At 51.6% G+C, this 19,975-nt stretch overlaps 1 protein-coding gene across 7 annotated transcripts in view; it reads left to right on the top strand.

Annotated features, from left to right (window-relative positions):
* The window catches only part of Ankmy1 (ankyrin repeat and MYND domain containing 1), a 46,627-nt gene extending 34,100 nt beyond the window's left edge, over positions 1–12,527 (top strand). For 2 of the 7 annotated variants that reach the window (XM_027397631.2, XM_027397633.2), the window contains exons 9-17: positions 717–857; positions 2,055–2,195; positions 3,355–3,462; positions 4,292–4,423; positions 5,792–5,905; positions 6,182–6,347; positions 9,703–9,775; positions 10,498–10,658; positions 12,360–12,527. In XM_027397631.2, the coding sequence (XP_027253432.1) occupies positions 717–857; positions 2,055–2,195; positions 3,355–3,462; positions 4,292–4,423; positions 5,792–5,905; positions 6,182–6,347; positions 9,703–9,775; positions 10,498–10,658; positions 12,360–12,415 (1,092 nt within the window). In that variant the 3' untranslated portion in view covers positions 12,416–12,527. Of the gene's footprint in view, positions 1–716; positions 858–2,054; positions 2,196–3,354; positions 3,463–4,291; positions 4,424–5,791; positions 5,906–6,181; positions 6,348–9,675; positions 9,776–10,497; positions 10,659–12,359 lie in introns of all 7 variants that reach the window. The other 5 variants (XM_027397630.2, XM_027397632.2, XM_027397629.2 and 2 more) reach the window with 4 other exon arrangements.
* Positions 12,528–19,975: the final 7,448 nt, after the last annotated feature.

The following is a 19,975-nucleotide window of genomic DNA, read 5'->3' as shown; positions in this document are numbered from 1 at the left end:
CATCACACCACCCACTGTGAGCTCTTTCTGCCTTCCAGGATAACTACACCCCGCCTTCAGGGGGTTCTCCAGGCACTTTCATTCCTACTTGAATGAGATGTTACTGAGAGGAACTGGTTTGGGGACAAAGGCATGTCTTCCTGACTGGGCTATCTCAGTTGTTGGTATTCACTCTGAGAGCAGGGTTGTGTCACCCCCCCACACCACCCCCCCACAACCATGAACTGCTGGAGCTCAGAGACAATCTATCGGGGACCAACTTCAGACAATGGGGGGAGGGACACCATGGGGAGAGTCAGAAGGGTGGTTAGCGATGGGCTGTTAGATGGCGGTATCTGGACTAGAGTCTGGCAGGGATACAGAGGTCTTAGAAGATAGTGTCAGACAGATGGCCCAAAACTAACTGGGGTCAAGCCAGTCGATCTTCAGGCATTCACAGCTGTGACCCTGGATGCCCGTGGGTTCCATGGCATTTAAGAGCATTCGGTCCATCCATTGTTGTGGGCATTTGTCTACCTCTGCCCTCCTGGGCCTCCTTGTCCTGCACCATGGGCCTGGTGAAAAGGAGATGGTGTTGTGGGAACCGGAAATGGTTGCAGTGAAGTATGCATCCTTTCCTCTGTTTGGGCATCAAGGACCCTGGCATAACCCTACCCAGGGCCTCACCTGCCTGGCTGCAGACCAGGTCTCACCCTTACCACACTTCGTCCCCGCAGCTGCTGTCTCTGACCCCGCTCCACATCGCAGCCTCGCTTCCTGGGGAGGAGGGGGTCAAGATCACGGAGCTGCTGCTCCACGCAGTCACTGACGTGGACGCCAAGGCGGCTGACCAGGACGACCTATACAAAACTGGCAAGGTGTGGTTCTGTTTGGCTCTGCAGCTGTGCCTACTGACAAAGGGGGTGAGGTGACAAAAAGAGACTCATGTACATACTCTGGTCATCGTGCTCCTGGTCCCGGCCCCTCCCGGTGTGGGCAGGCCAGGTGGGTCAGCACCCAGCAATGTGGGAGGGAGCAGGGTTGACACACTTGGGAGACTCAGGCAAAAATAATTAATTAAAGGCTGGGGATGTCGCAGGCATGGTGTCACATGTCTTTAATTCCCAGTACTCAGGAGGCAGGGGTGGGCAAATCTTTGTGAGTTCTGGCACAGTCTAATCTACATAGTAAGCTCATAGGGAGACCCTGTCTCAAAAAAGGGGAGGAATTGGGGTTGGGGCTCAATTGGTAGTGTGGTTTTCTAGCATTCCATTGTTGGTATTTAGGCATTGTACTGGCCTGTCCTTGGGGTTCTGACAGGATATGTCCTCAGCTGCAGCCACTAAGAGTACCACCTGTGCAAGATTCCCTATGTTGCCTTTTTTGTTTGTTTGTTTGTTTTGTTTTTTTTTTTTGTTTTTTCGAGACAGGGTTTCTCTGTGTAGCTTTGGAGCCTATCTTGACACTCACTCTGGAGACCAGGCTGGCCTCAAACTCACAGAGATCTGCCTGCCTCTGCCTCCCGAGTGCTGGGATTAAAGGCGTGCGCCACCAACGCCCGGCCCCTATGTTGCTTTTTAAAAGGGCCCTGCCCACCTCCCATCTTTCTCTCTGCCTGTTCCTTTCTCTCTCTGCTTCTCTGCCTGTCTCTCTGTCTCCTCCCTGCCCCCTTTCTTCTCTCTTCTGCTGCTTATGTCCCCAGAGGCCAGTTTCTCCCCCCTTCCTCCTTTTCCCATTCCCTTTCCCCTAATAAAAAACCCCTCTACCTGAGCTCTGTCATCTGGCGTCTTTCTCTCTCATGGCGTCTTTTTCTCTTGTGCTGCTTTTTAAATGACAACATCCTTGGTACCACAGAACAACAATACAAAAACACCACCACCAACCACAACAAAAACAGGCTTGGTGGTGCATGCCTGTGAGTCCAGCCCTGTCAAGGGTGGGAGTCATGGTGGCTCTGGGAGGATTCAAAGGAGTGTGTACAGGGAGGGCTCTGTGGGAAGACACTCCACACCTGTGGCCTGCCAGCAGGCACTCTGGTACACATAGGCCTGTCTCAAGCCTTGTGTTTACCCCAGGTTGACCTCCTGCCCTCAAGCTTGAAGCTCAACAATGAAACAGGCCCACCCAAGAGCTACTACAACGTGAGCACATTCATCCCAGAAGAGGGCGGACGCACGCCCCTGCATGTGGCCTGTGAGCGAGAGGACAACAAGAAGGTGAGCAGCCGTGGGGCCCTGTCATGGGCTTGGCTGGATTGTCAGAGTGAGGAGTGTGACACGGGGGTCAGGACAGGCCGAGCCCTGAGGGTTGCTGTGTGAGGGATGTTAGGCCAGGCAAGATTTTGTTCAAATATGATATGTGTGTCTATAAGCTTTCACTTCTAAGTTGGGGTGTGTGTGTCCATACATCCACACACGTGGGTGCTAGTGTGTGCATGCGTGTCCATGTATGTACACACGTGGGTGCTAGTGTGTGCATGCGTGGGTGCTGTCTCTGTGGTAGCTCTGGGCAGAGAGAGCAGCTCTGGTGTGAGCAGATGTCTCTGCTCTGCCATGTCTCTGCCATGCTGGCTTCTCGATGTGGGACCCTGGCTGCTGCATCCAGGCCTATGGCTCCAAAGCCGCTGTGCTGGGCTTTCCAAACCATCGCAGAAATCCAGTGTTCTCCAAAGGAGTTGAACTGTGCAGGCAAAAGTGAATGAACATATGAAAAGGGTCCACGGGTTCTCATGCTCTGAAGAGAGTTTCCTGGCCACGTGTGGCCCCACCTCTGGCTTAGCCTTGGATGCCATGTGAAGTCACTCTTGCCCTTGGGTCAGACATGCCTGGGATCCAGGGGCTAACAACCCCTCAGTCATCCTCTTACCTCCACGGCCTGAGCCCCCTGCCCTGTAGCCACTTGGCTCCCATCTGCCTCGGGACTCAATCTGAGCAAGGCTGGTATGGGGACGCCTCAGAAGAGACCGAGTGGCCTGGGCAGGTCAGGGAATCGGGAGGCTGTGGGGAGGGGAGGTGTAGGGCATCAGAGTGCAGGCTCACTGGGGAGAATGGGGGGATGGTACAGGGGTGAGAGGCGGCGACTGGCCCATCAGGTCCCCCTGCAGTGGGGGAAATAGAGGGACACTGACCACCAACAGAACCGGCAAGAGGTTCACAAGTGAGCCCAGCTAAATGTTTGGAGTCTGTCGGAGGATCCTCCATCTCCCTTGCCCCAAGTCCCTGTTTGGAGTTTTTGCTTAGGTTGGTTCTGGTGCAGGGAGCCGGCAGTTGGGTGACTGGCTTGACTTTAGGGGTAGCAATTGTGTTATTGCTGGTGTGTAGGGGCTCCTTGGGTATGGGCCTCTGATTTCATGTGCTTCTGCCTTTCTTCCCACAGTGTGCCAGAGACATAGTCCGGCTCCTTCTCTCACACAGAGCAAATCCAAACATGTTGTGGAGCGGGCACTCCCCGCTCTCCCTGTCCATTGCCAGTGGGAATGACCTGGTGAGCGGACCTGACTCCTTGTGCACCTGGCTCTTGTGTATTTGGCTCTTACATGCCCAGCTCCAGTGTGGGTGCGCACCAGGGAACTCTGCTATTTCTGCCACCATTGATTCCCTTCCTCCAGTCAGCCACAGGGTTTCCTGTGTCATTTTCCCACTTCTCCGTCTACTGCCTGGTTCATCTCCCCAGTCTCCCACTTACTAACCCACCCAGCCACCTACCTGCCAATCTAACCATATAGCTGCTCAGCCTGCTTTCCCTCACCCTCCCAGACACCCATCTACTGACCCACCTGCTCCTCCGTCCACGCTCCCAGCGGCCTATCACCATCGCTCTTTCACACAGCCTCTCACCCATCCTTCCTTTCATTTGACTTTTGCTTACTGAGCAGCTTCTGGGAGGAGGCAGGCACTACTGTGAGCGGCAGGCTTTGAGGATACAGCCTCCACTTTGAGGATCCCCCAACACACATTATATCTGTGGGAATCGGGCCCTACATGAGCCTGCAGCACAGTTTTAGATAGTGATGAGTGAAGAAAAATGAGAGTTGGAGGGGGGGTGGCCGAAGAGCCCGGACAGAGGTGCTCTTGGCCAGTGGTGCGTACCTGCCTGAGAGCCAGGCTCTTCCCCGGGCTAGAAAGTGAGAGAGGAACAGAACCCATCAGAGCTATGTGCATCAAAATAGTGTTGGAATCAGGCCCCGGGTAGAACTGCGGCTCCTCCCGAAGGAGCTTGTCCATGATCCTTCCCACCCATCATGCTCCCTGTGGGTGGGACCTTAGATTGTACCCAGGACCATGGTTGCTCAGCAGTCTGTCTGTGTGTCCAGGTTGTGAAGGAACTCCTGTCCCAGGGAGCTGACCCCAACTTGCCTCTGACCAAAGGCTTGGGCACTGCCCTATGCGTTGTGTGTGATCTGGCCTATGAGCAACAGAGGAGCACGGAGAACAAGATTGCCTTGGTGAGGGGAAGCATGGGAGGAGGCTGGGGATGAGGTAGGGGGGTGGAGAGTACTGACTGGGTTCAAGGTGGGGTAGCCTGGGTCATCCTAAGATCATGTCTTGAGTAAAATACACTAAAGGACACAGCATCCAGCACTGAGCACCCACCTCCCACAGTGCATGAGAAATGAGATGGTGCCAATCTGTTGGCAGTGTCTGGACCTGGCAGGCCTGCTTGTACATTGTAGGCTTCCTGGAGCCCAGGATTTGTGAGTGAAATATGCTACAAAAGTAGACAGTACGTTCGTACCTTTCCACAGTACCCAAATCCATTTATTTAGTGTGTGTGTGTGTGTGTGTGTGTGTGTGTGTGACAGAGAGAGAGAGAGAGAGAGAGAGAGAGAGAGAGAGAGAGAGAGGAGAGGGAGAGGGGGAGAGAGGGAGAGAGGGAGAGGGAGAGGGAGAGGAGAGGGAGAGAGGAGAGAGGAGAGAGGGAGAGAGGGAGAGAGGGAGGGGGAGAGGGAGAGAGGGAGAGAGGGAGAGAGGGAGAGAGGGAGAGAGGAAGAGAAAGTGTATGTGTGTGAGAGGGAGAAAGAGGGAGGGGAGGCAGTCTTGTTCTGTAGCCTTACTAGGCTTCAAATTTGTAATCTTTTGCCTCAGCCTCCTTCCTAAGTGCTGGAATTACAGCTGTCCACCACCACACCCAGCTGGAATTGATTGAATAACAGCCACATGTATTCCACAAGTCACTGCCCACCACACCCTCCTGACTCGGCTTGTTGGTCACCTGCAGCTGCCAGTTTCTTTTATCGTGTCCCAGCCTTCATTGTGTACTTTGACAACTCTCAGGTCACACGTCACTTCACACAATAATACGTGCGGACTAAGAAATTGTTCAGAAACAGGCCCAGGAGGGTGTACTGCCCAGGAGGCGTTGCACTTCCTGGCGCCCTGACCGAGGGTGCTTCTGACTTCCGTAAGAGGGACAGAGCTTTGGAAGGCTGACTGGTGCTCCGCTGTACCTGACGTCACTGTGACCGTGAATAGAGTCTGGGAGGGCTCCCATCCAGGGAGTGACGTCTTAGGATGAGGCTAGGAGGTCAGCCCTGTCTATTGTATTTGTCTCTGACTTTCTCACGCACGTGAGGGATGTCCATCTTGGAGAAGGCAGGGGACAACAACCCTCCTGGGCAGCCACGCTCTCCTGCTGGGCGGTGCCCTTTGCCTGCCTTTCAGCTGCCCAGTGAGTGTGTTCGCAGGACCCGAGAGCCATGCGCATCATGACATGGTCCCGTGTGGAACTGCCCTGCAAAGTCTAGTGTAGCAGGTGGCTTCTGTCACCCCTCCGGTGGTGGCCCTGTGTGCCTAACAGATGCTGTGTTCTGCAGATTGACCGGCTCATCAGCTATGGGGCAGACATCCTCAAACCCGTGGCGCTCGTGCAAGGTGAAAGGACGGCAGTGGGAACCGCCGTGGACTATGGCTACTTCAAATTCTACCAGGTGTGGCTTTGGGTTCTAAGCAGGACCCCTTTGAGACCTGGCTTGTCTTGGGTAAAGCTAGGAGTCTACAGCCAAGGCCGTCCTTCCAGGGCGGAGGACGCCATGATGCTTCAGGCTCTTGTGAGCAAGTGCCCTGCTGTGTCACACTAACAAGGATGGAGAGAGGTGGCCTGCTCACCCAGCTACTCTGCAGTCTGGGCTGGGGGTGACCCTCGAGTGTGCCTGACCGGCAAGTGGCGGCCACAGGACTCAGAGTGACCCAGTGCTCTGTCATAGGACCGGAAGATTGCGCACTGCCCCTTCCATGCTCTGATGCCAGCGGAGCGGGAGATATTCTTGGCCCGGAAAAGGCTGCTAGAGTACATGGGTTTGCAGTTACGGCGTGCCGTCCTTAACAAAGAGAACCAGCTGGACATGAAGTCTCTGTACCTGAGCAAGAGAGGTAGGCGAGGCTGGCTCATGAGGGTGCGTAGTCTAGCTCTGCTTTTACCCCAACACCCCCATTCTCCAGGCCTGTACCAGCTCTCCCACATTCTGCCCGGACCCTCCCCCACTGTCAGTGTCCCTCACGGTTCCCTCTCAGTCAAATCAGACTGCAACCCTCCCTGCCCCATCCCAACCGTCTCACACATGCCTACCCGTCCACCACTCTTCCGCAACACCCCAATTACCCACCGTGCACATACGTCTTTATGCCCACGGATGCCTTCACTCACATTGCCCCCAGTGCACACCCACCCACATGGAGCTCCCACCCAGGAACCACTGCCTCTACCATACACCCCGCGTCCATATGCACCAAGACCTGCCACAAAACCACGGAGGGTCTACTTACCCACACCCATCCCCACATATGCACCAACTGTATACCTTCCTTAGAGCCACAAATTCAACCACAACTAAATATAATCGGCTCTTTCCCCTCCAGGGTAACCCACCCCTATCCACAGCCCCACCTGCTACACACACACACACACACACACACACACACACACACACACACACGCACACACACGCATGTCCACCTCCTGTGCACTCACACCCTGATATCCCGAACCCCCCCCATGCTCATTCTCTCCACCTCCCATCCTGCCATCCCCCTACCCCTGTTCCCTGCAAATAGTTCCCAGCTACATGCCCACACTTACACACAGCCATCTACACACCCACGCTTACACACGGGGCTACCACCTTCTGCTATCCACACAACCAGCCTCCCCTAAATACTTTTCACACTCCCACCCATAAACCTACTTAGCACACTTCACATTTGTGCCCAGGACCTAATTATTGTACACACACATATGCTTATACAGCCACTAACTATTCCCGTTCCTTTGTCCCTGCCCCCATACACTACTGTATCCTGACTCAAACAGCTGTCCCCAAAGGATGGAGAATGTGGAGGCTGAGATCTGGCCAGTGTGCCTGGGTGGCGATTCTACTGTGGGACACAGGCTCTGCCTTTCCTGTGACACCACTGAGAATGCTGGGCCTCTGACCTCCCACAACAGCATGGGGCCTGGCTAAGGGGGCTGGCTGAGAAGACCCCAGCATACAACCTCTCCTTCCCATCACCGAGTAGATCCCAAAGTGGGGATACCACCCATGGAGAGGTTTGCCATCCCTCTCTGTTTCCAGAGCCTTGATGCCATGCAGTAGAGCAGTGAGCTTTGTCAACGAAACGGAGTCCTCTTCAATAGCACACAGACAAGTGCAGGCCTGATGGCGAGAGGCTCCTGTGAGTTCAGTGACCCACTGAGACTACCGGCTGAGCTACAGGATGGCTTACTTAGTAGAAAGAACTAGGAGAAATGAGGGCAGAGGAGCAAGCCTTAAGCACTGGCCTTGGAGGCTTTTGCCCCAAATAGTTACAAAGTGATGGACTCACTCTGAGGAGTCATTTATGTTCCAGGAAGACTTCTGAAAGCAGTGGAGCAACCAGCCCAGCACTGGTGGAGCTGATATCTAGGCAGTCATGGGCAGAGACAGAGAGGGCGACTATGGCCGTGCCCTAGGCTGCACTCCCTGTGAAGCAGGGACAGGAACTTCCTGCTGTGGGATGGGGGCACCTCACAACCCAGTTAGCCAACAAACAAGTGGACAGCAGCAGCAAGCTTGGCCTGGGGTGTAGGATTAGGACCTAACACAACACCAGTACCAACACAGCAAGACACACATGCATGCAAAGAAACGAGAATATGACCCATGTGCTAGCATGACAGACAGACACTCCTGGTGAGGGTGCCATTAGAAACGTGGTAAGGCAGCAAAGGAAGGTGCCCTGGCAACACCTTGACTCGTAGAGAGTATCAGTACAGAAGAGACATTATAAAAAAGAGCCGGCAGTGGCGGGTGTGTGGTGCGGTGAGCTCTCAGCGCATGTGTGGTGGGATTCCAGAAATGGAAGGGAAAGGAGCAGGAAGCAGTCAAAGATGTGTGGGTTTGCAGTGTCCCAGGGACACACAGTGCTGACTGCTACATTCTAGAAGGTCAGTCCCAGGGCATCTAAGTGCAAAGAAATCCAGAAACACTTTACAGTGAAATGTCAGGAGCCCCAAAGATCGGGAGAAAGTCAGAGCTTCAAGAAAAAAGATGACTTAGTTGGGCCCTGGTGGCGCACGCCTTTAATCCCAGCACTCGGGAGGCAGAGGCAGGCGGATCTCTGTGAGTTTGAGACCAGCCTGGTCTAAAAGAGCTACAAGTTCCAGGACAGCCTCCAAAGCCACAGAGAAACCCTGTCGAGAGAGAGAGAGAGAGAGAGAGAGAGAGAGAGAGAGAGAGAGAGAGAGCTATGATTTAGTACTTACAGGGAGTACCAATAGTTGGCTTCTCATCAGACTCTTCTGTTTTAAAACTGTCATTAATTTTTTATGTGTGTGATTGTTTGTCTGCAAGTATGTATGCACACCACTTGTGTACCTGGGGCCCGGAGAGGCCAGAAGAGGGTGGTGGCTCCTTTGGACCTGGAACTGCCATGTGGGTGCTGGCAACTGAACTCAGGCTCTCTGACTGGCAGCCAGTGCTCTTAACCACTGAGCCACAGAAACTACTTTTAAGATTTCTTTTAATAGTTAGCAAAACTATGTTTAAGAAAAGGCAGTGAAAACATTCCTTGTTACAATGACAAAACACCCAACACATGCCACTTATGGGAGAAAACATTTATTTTGGTTTTCAGTTCAAGAGGGAAGTCGTACTGACAGAAGTGTGAAGTGACTGGCCACCTTTTAGCCATAGCAGAGAGATATGCTGGTCTCAGCTTGGTCTCCTTTTTACTTAGTCTGTGTCCCTATCCTACTAGATGGTGCCACCTACACTCAGGGTTGGTCGAGCCATGTTACTTAAGCCTGTCTGGAAATGCCTTCATTGACATGCCCAGAGGTCTGCCTCCTAGGTGATTTTAAATCACTAAGCTGACAAGATTCACCACTACTGTGGACTCTACAAATTCAGGTTTCTGAACAAGTAACAGCTGGCCTCTGAGACAGAGCAGGGAGACATAATGAGGGCCTCAGAGACGAATGGAAGGTCTTCAGAGCCACTTCTTCAGAGGGTGTGCAGACCGGGCAAGGCTGCCCGGTAGGTAGCCTTTAGTGGTGTAGCCAGCTGAATCCTGAATGGGAGAGGATGGTGAAGGTAGGACCTAGGCAGGGGCTGCAGGGAGATAAGCCCTATGCAGGTGCAGGTGCAGGTGCAGGCGATGGCCGTGGGTGAGGGCCTCTCCCCGAGCTGCCTGTGACACCCGCCCCGCCCCACCCCACCACCAGGTGCTGACTCAGATCTCTCCACAGCAGAGCTGTCCCCCAGCCACAGGCTGAAGAGGAGGAGCTCCAGCATACTTAAGACCTCACCCACAGAAAAGCAGCAGTGAGTGCTATGGGCTCTGGCCCTACTGCCCCCTCTCTCTCCTGAGTGGCAGAGCCTTGGCCAGGCAGCCCAGCGCACAGGCACAGGTTCCAGCCGGGATGAGGCTAACAGATGGAGTCTCAGGACTCAGTGAGCTGGGTTGTCTGGGTGGGGCACACTAGCTCCACATCCTCAGGAGGGTGGCCACTTGCCTGGGGCAGGGCGCAGCCCAGCTCAACCGCTGTTTTTCTGGGAACTCCCTGCCATCCTCTTGCAGGGTGTTTCTGTGGCAGAAGGGTCCCTGTGGTCACCTGTGCTGTGTACCCTCTGGGAAGGACCTAAGCATATTTGTGGGAACATCTGTAGCATTAGCGCTGAGGGACAGGGCAGGGGTATAGAGGGTGGTGGGGAGCATCTCCTCGTCTCACCCCAAACACAAGCTCTGAGGTCTGCCCTCAGGTAGCTGACTCACCGCAGCCATGCCACTCACAACCCAGGCCCCTGTGCTTGTAAGCTGCCTCCAGTCTCCATGTTGGATGCGCAGCCTTTACAGAAGCTGTGGTAGGCCCAAAGGCTGGGTGTGTATTAACTGTTCAGAATAACCATGTGGAGACAATTCTGGGTGGGGACGTGAGGCCTTCTTTCCATATGTGGTGGCTGATCTGCCTGGTGGGATGCGGGGGCAGGACTGCCCTATGAGCTCAGGCACGGGCACAGACCTGACCTGGGGAATTCTGTTACAGCCTTCCTTTTTACAAGTTTTGCTACCAGTGTGGTCGCTCCATTGGAGTCCGTCTCACACCCTGTCCCCGCTGCTATGGGATCCTGACCTGCAGCAAGTACTGCAAGACCAAGGCCTGGACCGAATTCCATAAAAAGGACTGCAACGACATCATGATCTTGAGTAGGTTGGGTGCCATGTTGGGGTGGGCTGGCGAGGGGCCAACTGCTGCTGCCTGGGACAAAGATGAAGCCTTTATTTTCCTGATGTTTTCCCAGAATTTACAGCTGGGACCAAATGGCTAGTCATGTGTATGTGTCTGTGTATGGGTGTGTGTGTGTGTGTGTGTGTGTGTGTGTGTGTGTGTGTGTGTGTGTGTATGGGTGTGTGTGTGTATGGGTGTGTGTGTGTATGGGTGTCTGTGTGTGTATGGATGTGTGTGTGTATGGGTGTGTGTGTATGGGTGTGTGTGTATGGGTGTGTGTGTGTGTGTGTGTATGGGTGTGTGTGTGTGTGGATGGACTGTGTGGATGGGTGAGTGTGGATGGGTGTGTGTGTGTATGGGTGTGTGTGTGTGTATGTGTGTGGGTGTGTGTGTGTGTATGGGTGTGTGTGTGTATGGGTGTGTGTGTGTGTGTGTGTGTATGGGTGTGTGTGTGTGTGTGTGTGTGTGTAGGTATGTGTAGGTATGTGTGTGTATGGGTGTGTGTGTATGGGTGTGTGTGTGTAGGTATGTGTAGGTATGTGTGTGTATGGGTGTGTGTGTGTGTATGGGTGTGTGTGTATGGGTGTGTGTGTGTATGTGTGTGTGTGTATGGGTGTGTGTGTATGGGTGTGTGTGTGTGTGGATGGGTGTGTGTGTGTGTGGATGGATGTGTGTGGATGGGTGAATGTGGATGGGTGTGTGTGTGTATGGGTGTGTGTGTGTGTATGTGTGTGGGTGTGTGTGGATGGGTGTGTGTGTGTATGGGTGTGTGTGTGTATGGGTGTGTGTATGGGTGTGTGTGTGTATATGTGTGTGGGTGTGTGTGTATGGGTGTGTGTGAGTGTGGATGGGTGTGTGTGAGTGTGGATGGGTGTGTGTGTGGATGGATGTGTGTGGATGGGTGAGTGTGTGTGTGTGTGTGGTATGTAGGTGTGTCTTGGTGGGTGGAATAGGGAGAATAGAGCAGGAGCCATCCTGGCTCTCCACTTGTGGTGACATCACTATGCAAAGTGGTCATGTAACTTCTTTGCAGAGCCAAGACATGGGTGCCAGGGGGGTTGCTGTCACTGGATATCTGCTGGTCACATCAGCACAAGATGATAGTTAACATATGGGCTGCTCTTGTTTGAGGTGTCCCCTTAGAATTTCTAGCCATGTGGGTCTCAACAGGTGTCTGCTTCTATAACGGCCTGCCTGCTCCCTCAGCCTGACTCTTTGCCCCCTCCATCCTCCTCCTCCCTGGCTCTGCTAAAGTGGTGAGTGCCACAGGCGTCTGGCTGTATTCTAGCCCTGGCATTACCCACTGTCCTGGGCTTGGCAGCTCCCAAGTGGTTGGGCTGTTCCTGCTCTGAACACTACGTCTCTTGATTTGTTCATTTGTTATAAAACATGGATTTCCTGTAACAGGTACCCTCAGTGGGGTTTACCCAGAATCTGGTAATAGCCTTTGTCTTGCAGATCTTGTGGGGAGTTGTCTTTGAAAGGTGACCATAGCTGACAAGTCCTCTTGCTGCAGGCAGCACTGTAAGCACTGGGGCAAAGCATAAAGAAATTGATTGTAGCCGTACCCTGTAGACTGGGAGAGGCCTAGGGAAAGAGAGTAAGGTTTAGTGGTCACTTGCTCAGGCCCAACAGTTGGACCTCCATACTCCTTCCTAAGCCTCCTCTTATCCATCCAGTGCCCCATTTGGAAGAATCAGCTTGGAGGTTGTCAGAGTCCCAAGAGGGGGACTGAGCCTGGGGAGGAGTCCAGGGTTGCACCCTGTGGTGGCCTCATGCAAGAAGCGTCTGTGTCACAGCAGTCTCGTCCTCCTGATCAGCAATAAAGTGCTATGGTGTGTTCTCAAGTCTGTGTCCTGGGCCGGGTCTCAGATTCCTGTCCATGCTGATCATGGTGACCTTGTTGGTCTCTCGCAAGACCCGGCTGTGTTGCAAAGGAGCAGCAGGGCTGGTAGACAGGCAGGTTGAAGGTCTGGAATCTGCTAGAGAGCTGATGGCAGAACAGTGGCAGCTCCTGGCTCATGTTGGCACTGGCTTTTCCAGTTGTAGCCGCTCTCAGCCGTCTAGGTTCCTCCCATGGACTCCAACTCCCTATGGGGTCACGGTGCTCTAGCCGTGGGCTAGGCTGGTTCTGGGGCCACCGTAGGGACTGATGAGGGTAAAGGGAAAGTCTGCCCTGGAGAACCAGACCCACCTTCAGGGTGAGGGGGCAGGCAGGCAGGCAGGCGGGAGTGCAGCCACTTGCCTGGAGGTAGACAGGCCTAGGGGTGTCTGGGGAAGAAGTGGGAAAGGGGCTATGGAGCCTGAGGAGACTGGGGAAGACCCCAGCTGGCCAGCCTGACAATAGCATAGCAATATTGCTGCCTGGGTTTTGATTCATAGAGGGGGCAGGCATGTATGTAGGTGAGGACCAGAGAGAGGGGGACAAGCTGTTCCTTTATGGAACTCAGCCATAGGTGGCTTTCCAAGAGGGGCTCCTGACAGGCAGGGATTGGAGCTTTGTCCCCTAGTACTGGTCAGTTGACAGCATGGGTGACCTAGCTCCTTGTCCCAGAGTGCTAACATTGGTGATGGTCGGGGTGCTGGTGACCATGCCAGGAGCTGGGCACATGAGCATCCTACTTCCAGTCCTTACGCTAACAAGGGATAAACTTCCACACAGCCCACGCCTCTCCAGACATGTAGGGATGCAGAGACTAGTCTGGCATGTACACACATGTATACCTAAGAGTAAGGGCATTCCCGTTTGTATTTTTCTACATTTTCTGAATTCTTTTCTGTCTGCATGAGCAAAACCCCTAAATTTGCCATGGTGTGCCTGGGGGAGCTCCCAAGCCTGCAGGCAGTGACTGGGAGAGAGAAGCCTCTCTCTGTACTATGTGTGGCCCATGTGACAGACGTCAGGAACCTGCCACCACACAGTGGGGAGACATGTCTCTGCATTGCAGTGGCACAAGGCTATGAGACTAGGAAGCTGAGTCTGACTCCATTTTTGTGTGTTTAGGACCTAATTAGTGCCTAAAATATGCACTAATTGTTTTCACTTTATTTTGTATGTTTTGCTTGCATGAGTTCACACACACACACACACACACATACACACACACACACAAACACACCACATGCTCGGTTGCTTGGTTGATGACTATGGAGGAACTGGAGTTGCAGATGGTTGTGAGCCACCACGTGGCCCCGGGTCCTCTGGAGGAGCAGAAAATTGGCTCTTAATCACCCCAAATTGCTTGTTTAAAAGAAGATAATTGTGGCAATCATATTAATGTCAGTGTCCATTCTGAACGTTTTGGGGGATGTATTTAGATTTTAGTCTGCATTTTCTAATGCATCGGTCCCATAATTTCAAAATCAGTCTTGGAGGTTGGCAGGAGTGCCAGACTGTAACTCTGGCCATTTTGTCTTCAGTCTACAAATGGTCATACACACAGGCACACTCATTGGGCTTTTAGCCCTTCCATTAGTTTCCAGGAAGCCTTCCCTGTGTTCCAAAGTGTGCTCTCAAGAGGCTATGTTGATCTCACAGAGGTGAGAGTCAAAGAGTGACCTTGTGTGACATCTGCCCATGTTGGTGTGATGTTTATGTTTTTACCTCTAGCTTCTTGCAGCCTGAGCTGTACCACATAAATACTCCCTGCTGCCATATCCGTCTGCCCCTGACAGACTGAGGGAATGGTCTTCTGACGAGAGTGCCAACAGGGGTGACTTAGCCTGGCTGCCCATACTATTTTAGTATGCCACTGTTTGATCCACCTGTGGTTTCATCATCTGCCTAGAACCGAAAGCTCTTGGGTCTTCCCTAAGATGGTCAGTGGTGGCGGCTGATATTCACGTCTCTCCCTGTGTTCTCCTAAGCTCTGTGGCCTCAACCTGTAGACTTGTGACAGGTTGGGAGGGGTGGGAGGGGCAATATGTCCATGATGAGGTCGCTCATTAAAGCAAGGAGGGGCCATGTGGCTCTGGGTATATGTTCTAGAAAAGCCCCTCTTAGCTGAGAAAGTTGTCTCTAGGAAGAAGAGGTGAGATAGTAGGGTAGAGGTGGGGCTGGAGACCCAGGAGGGAATTGTACCTGGGCTCTGTCCAGGGGTAGCCTCTCCCTATCTTCTCAAGGCTTTGGCAATCACTGCAGAACAGTAAACTTCCTCATGGTGCCAGGTGGCTTGTACCTCAGAGCACTTGGAGGCCTGAACTATCATGCCAGGGAACAGAGAAAAAAGGGAGGAAATTCTAAAGTGGCTGTTTCCCATGCTGCTGCTGCTGCCTACAGGGAAGGGAGGTAACACCCAAAGCTGATGTTCACAGCAGAACCTCCTACCTCCTCACCCACAGCAGGGCTGCTGGCCCCAGTGCTGTTGGGCTGTTTGTGGCTATTGTGAGTTTTCTGGATCAGGTGGTCTGTAAGAGCTGTGGGGGTTCACTTGGAACTTGTAGGACAGAAGTAGGAGAGGTCCGCACATGCCCGGATAGAGGGTGGGGCCTTCTCCACCAGATACCTGTTGTCTCCTGGAACCTCAACCCAGCCCTCTCTAGGGGCAAGCCCAAGGACTTGTCTCAGCATCTCAGAATCCAGCCTGTGGCTTCTGTCCTTTTTCTACCTTAGGGGCTTCCTGCATAGTATTGAGACCTCTGGACCAGTCTGTGTTGTCACATGTAGGGGTGGGACAGCAGGGAGAGGAGGTGCCTCAAACCCCAACAGCTGCTCTGTTCTGACTCTGGTGCTCTCTGGTGCCCACATCCTGGCTACTCAGCTGCCGAGCCTCCACTTTGGAGCCAAGTTCCATCCCTGTTGGGAGACGTGTTCCTTCTCTTGTTCTAGGGTTGGCACCTTCCCAAAGGAACACACTCAGGCAGGCAGCCCTAGGGTAGTCACAGCTACCCTGGACCTGCACTTCCTGGGGGACCCCAGGGGTCTGAAGCAGCAGGGGCTCAGGATTCAGGTTAGGGTCCAGCTTGCTTACTGAGTACACATGCCTCCATCAGGGACCCTAAAGTCAGGGAAGGTGCCGAGGATTCCTGCCAGCAGAGTGGCACTGATTCTCTGCCTCTGAGTTGTCCTGATGGTTTCCAGTCACTGCTGGGAACTTGAATGTGTAAAGGACATAGTGCGTGCCCAAATGGTTACCACTCTGCTGCAGCCCATGTGATCCTGTTCCCGGAGCACGTGGGGGTCATCTGGTGAGACGAGGACAGCAAAGGGCAGAGGATGACAGCCTTGATGAGGTAGTGACACCTTGGGAAAGAGGAGGAGCCCTTTCTCTGGAGGCCCACCTCCCCAGGGTTTTTTTTTATTTTTTATTTTTTTTAAGGCCATCCTCTAGGTTCCAATGTCTGTGGGACCCAGTATCCCCACCTCTGTCTGCCTGGAGTCCTCTTCTCAGCGCTTACCTGGAATTTTGGGTTCTCTTTTGGGCTAGACTCCGCTGCCCTGTCTTTTCTGTCTGGATGAAAGGTGCCTTGCCATCACCTGAGCCCTCAGAAGCCCACAGAGAGTGAGGCTGAAGTGGGGGGCAGGATGGTGAGATATGGGGTATGGTAGATGATCAGACAGTCCCTTTAGAGAGCACACAGACTCGGTGCAGGGAGTTTTAGGGGCAAGAGTCGAAGTGATGTCTGTGATAGCCCCGTCCAGGAAGCAGGATAGAGACAAGTAGCATCTGAACGGCTCTGGAGTAGGCAAGACACAGCAGGCTATGGACAGAGAGGGGTTTTGGCCCCATATAGACTAGGAAGTCAATTGGAGGTGGCAAGAGAGGGCAGGGTCTGGGAGATGTGGCTAGATGTAGACAAGCAAGGATGAGTAACTCTTCTCAACCCCCTCCTACATCTGGTCATTTGGGGGAGTAGGCTGCTGGCAGGGTTCATGCCAGGTGACCATCAGAGCTTAGGAGGAGAGGCGAAAGAGCTGTGGATGGACCTGAGAGGGTCTCCGATGGCAACAGAGAAGGTAGCTTGGATCGTGATGGAGACGGAAGCCTAGAACATGGACACCAGGGTTCTGGTTCCCTGCAGAAGCTCGGGGGCTTCTGTGTTCTCTGCAGAAGGAAAAGTGAGTAGCTACAGGCGTTGTAGCTGAAGCCAGTGGGCTGTGACTTCCCCTGCTAGTCTGTTCCCTTTGAAACCTGGGAACGTCCAGTTCCATTTTCTCCCAGGTCCTGGCTCCTCGTGACTGAAGCCAGGGGCCTCTTCAGGTCACACTGCTTAGGGGAAGGCATTTCCCCACTATATTTTCTTAGCCTTGTTGAGTAGCTGGATGTATATGCTTGTGCCAATTCCTGGGCTTTTCTATATTCTTAGCCATGTCTGCTCTTACCTGGGTACTGCTACTGTTTCCATTACTTTAGTTTTGTAACAGTTTTAAATAGAAAACGGATACCTCCACACCTCCATAGTCTTTGTTCTTCCTCAGACACGCTTTGGCTCTCAGGGTGCTTCCATATGAATTTTAGGATTGTCCTACAAAAGATGTTATTGGGACTTTGCATTTTTGTTTGTTTCTTAACACTCCCTTAAAGATTCATTCATTTTAAATATAGAAGTGCTCTGCTGACTTTTTGCCAGAAGGGGGCGCCAGATCCCACTATAAATGGTTGTGAGCGACCATGTGGTTGCTGGGAATTGAACTTGGGACCTCTGGAAGAGCAGCCACTGCTCTTAACCTCTGAGCCATCTCTTGAGCTCCAGAAGTTATTTTTTTATGTATTGTGATTTTTGTGTGGCTTTTATCCTACTTCTGGGACTATATAACGTATCACATAGATCTGTATGTAATGAACCTCCCTGCAGCCCAGGGAGGTAGCCTCTTGCTCACATTCCATGATCCCTTTAATGTGCTGGTGACACTGTGACGAGTTCACAGGGACTTGCAGTTTTTCTTATTGCCTTGTAAAATGAGTTTGTAAGAGTCACTATCACCTCCTGGTCAGCTTTCTGAGGGATTTAATCCTCCTTTAAACATGTTGTGTAATTCACCCACAAAGTCCTCTTGTCCTGGGCTGTTGTGTTGGGGCTGCCTACCATTGCTGAATCAGGATCTTCAGCTATAGGTTTCTTCATGACCTAGTCTATATAAATTGTATATTCTGGGGCATTCTCCATCCCTTCCAGGCTGTCCAGTGTGTAGGTATAAAGTTACTACACTGATTCTTCAGGGTCATTTCTATTCCTGTAGTATCTGTAGTAATGAATCATCTTCATGAATATTTTGAATAATTTTGAGATCTTTTTCTTTTGTCTAGCTAAAGGTTTGATAGTTTCATCACTTCAGAAAACCAAATTGTTTTTCTAGTTTCTATTTCATTGATTTCTGCTCTGATCTTGACTTTTTTTTCTGCTGAGTTCTTTTTTTCTACTGTAAACATTTGTCACTGTAGATACTTCTCTTAGAACTGTTCTTGGTGTACTCCATAAGTTTTGGTGTGTTTTAACTTTTACATTTGTTTCAAGATAGTTTTTGATTTCCTTTTGAATTGTTTTCGACTTGCTGGTTATGGAAGGGCATGTTATTTATTCCCACATACTTGTGGGAACTTGTATAAGTTCCTCAGATTGTTGCTATCTAGTTTTAAAACACTGTGGTTAGGAAAGATATTGTTAAGATTTTGATCATGTGACCTGTTCCTGAGACACACATGCATTCAGCTGTGAATGGAATTGTATGTATGCACGTTAGCCCACTTGATCTTTAGTATTTTTTGAGTTTGTTGTTTCCTTGTTGCTTTCCTGTCTGGATTATACACTCATCACCAAATGTGGGATGCTGAAGTTACATTTTTACATTCCCCTCAGATCTGCCACTGTCTGCTTTGTCTATTTAGCACACTAATGTCAGGCACACATTTACTTACAGTTGCTGTATCTGCTCAGTGAACTGCCTTCTTTAGGATCATTCGGTGACGTTGTGACTTAGACTGGGGATCTGTTTCATCTGATTGGTAGGAACACTTCTGTTGCCTTTTAGTTATTGTTCACATGGGTTATGTCTTTAAATCCCTTCTCATGCAGCCCAATGGTTGTCTACCCCATGACCAGGGCAGGAGAGATGGCTCAGAGGTTAGGAGCACCTCTTCCAGAGGTTCTGAGCTCAATTCTCAGCAACCACATGGTGGCTCGCAACCATCTATAGTGAGATCTGGTGCCCTCTTCTGGCATGCATGCATACATGCAGACAGAACACTGTAGACATAATAAATCTTTAAAACAAAACAAAAACAATCCTCCCCAACCCACCATGATCAAAGCAAAAGCAACTTGTAGAAAAAAAAATTATGGGTTTCAGAGTGTGAGTCCATGACCATCATGGCAGGGAGCGTGGCAGCAGGCAGGCAGGCATGGTGCTAGAGCAGTAGCCAAAAGCTTATATCTGATCCGCAAGTACTAGGCAGAGAAAAAGAGCCAAACCTCAAAGGCCCTCAGTGACATACCTCTACTAACAAGACCACACCTTCTAATCCTTTCCAAACAGTTCCACCAGCTATAAGCCCATAGGTGCCATTTCCATTCAAGACATCACAATGGTGAAATGAATTTCATATACAATGTATGGTTGGATTCCTCTGGCCCAATCTCATAGGCTTTGCTGTGTTCCCTGTGCGGGCTTCAGAACTCCTGGTCGTTCTCCCAAGTATAGTTAAACATTTTATGTCTTTAAATAAGCTTTCTGAGTCACACCTTTTCTTCTGGGGCTTCTTCTAATTCAGTTTTGGTGAGCACCCACAAAGGCTTGTCCCAACCTTGTAGCTTCTATTTCCCCCTTTCACTCTGATCGCACTTACAATTTCAGTTTGCCTGTGATATGGTTCTCAGGGTGCTGATCTGGTGTAAACTTTATTTTTATTTTTTTGCCATGTTGTGATTTTACAAATCACCAGGGTGTTTTGGTTTTTTTTTTCCTGTTTCTCTGTGAGGATCTTGCTGCTTCTCTGTGGGGGCCCCTTTTGCATTTGCTCATTATACACTGACTCTTTGTGGGGGGCCTTAGGGAGAGGCATGCACATGTCTTCTTGGTCTCTCCTGAGAAGCAGGACCTTGTGGCTCCATGGCATTCTCTGTTGCTTGGGGACTCAGTCCTAGCTTCCACCATAGGTATAGGTCTGCATCTGACACACTAATCTGCCTGTTTTCTGTAGAATCTTAGTGCATTCTCCCCCCCCCCAAACAGCCACAGGGTTTACTATATCTGAAATCTCATATAGGTTGTTGGCTGTAAAATATGCATACCTCCCCTAGGTTTTGATGTTTGTGAGAAAAGGAGTTCATCTTACAGTCTACTGTGTCCCTGTGACCT

The sequence above is a fragment of the Cricetulus griseus genome, chromosome 2 (genome assembly GCF_003668045.3).
Source record: "Cricetulus griseus strain 17A/GY chromosome 2, alternate assembly CriGri-PICRH-1.0, whole genome shotgun sequence".
In the NCBI taxonomy this organism is placed as follows: Eukaryota; Metazoa; Chordata; class Mammalia; order Rodentia; family Cricetidae; genus Cricetulus; species Cricetulus griseus.
Note: the sequence above shows the minus strand (reverse complement) of the source record. Positions and strands in the feature narration are given on the sequence as shown.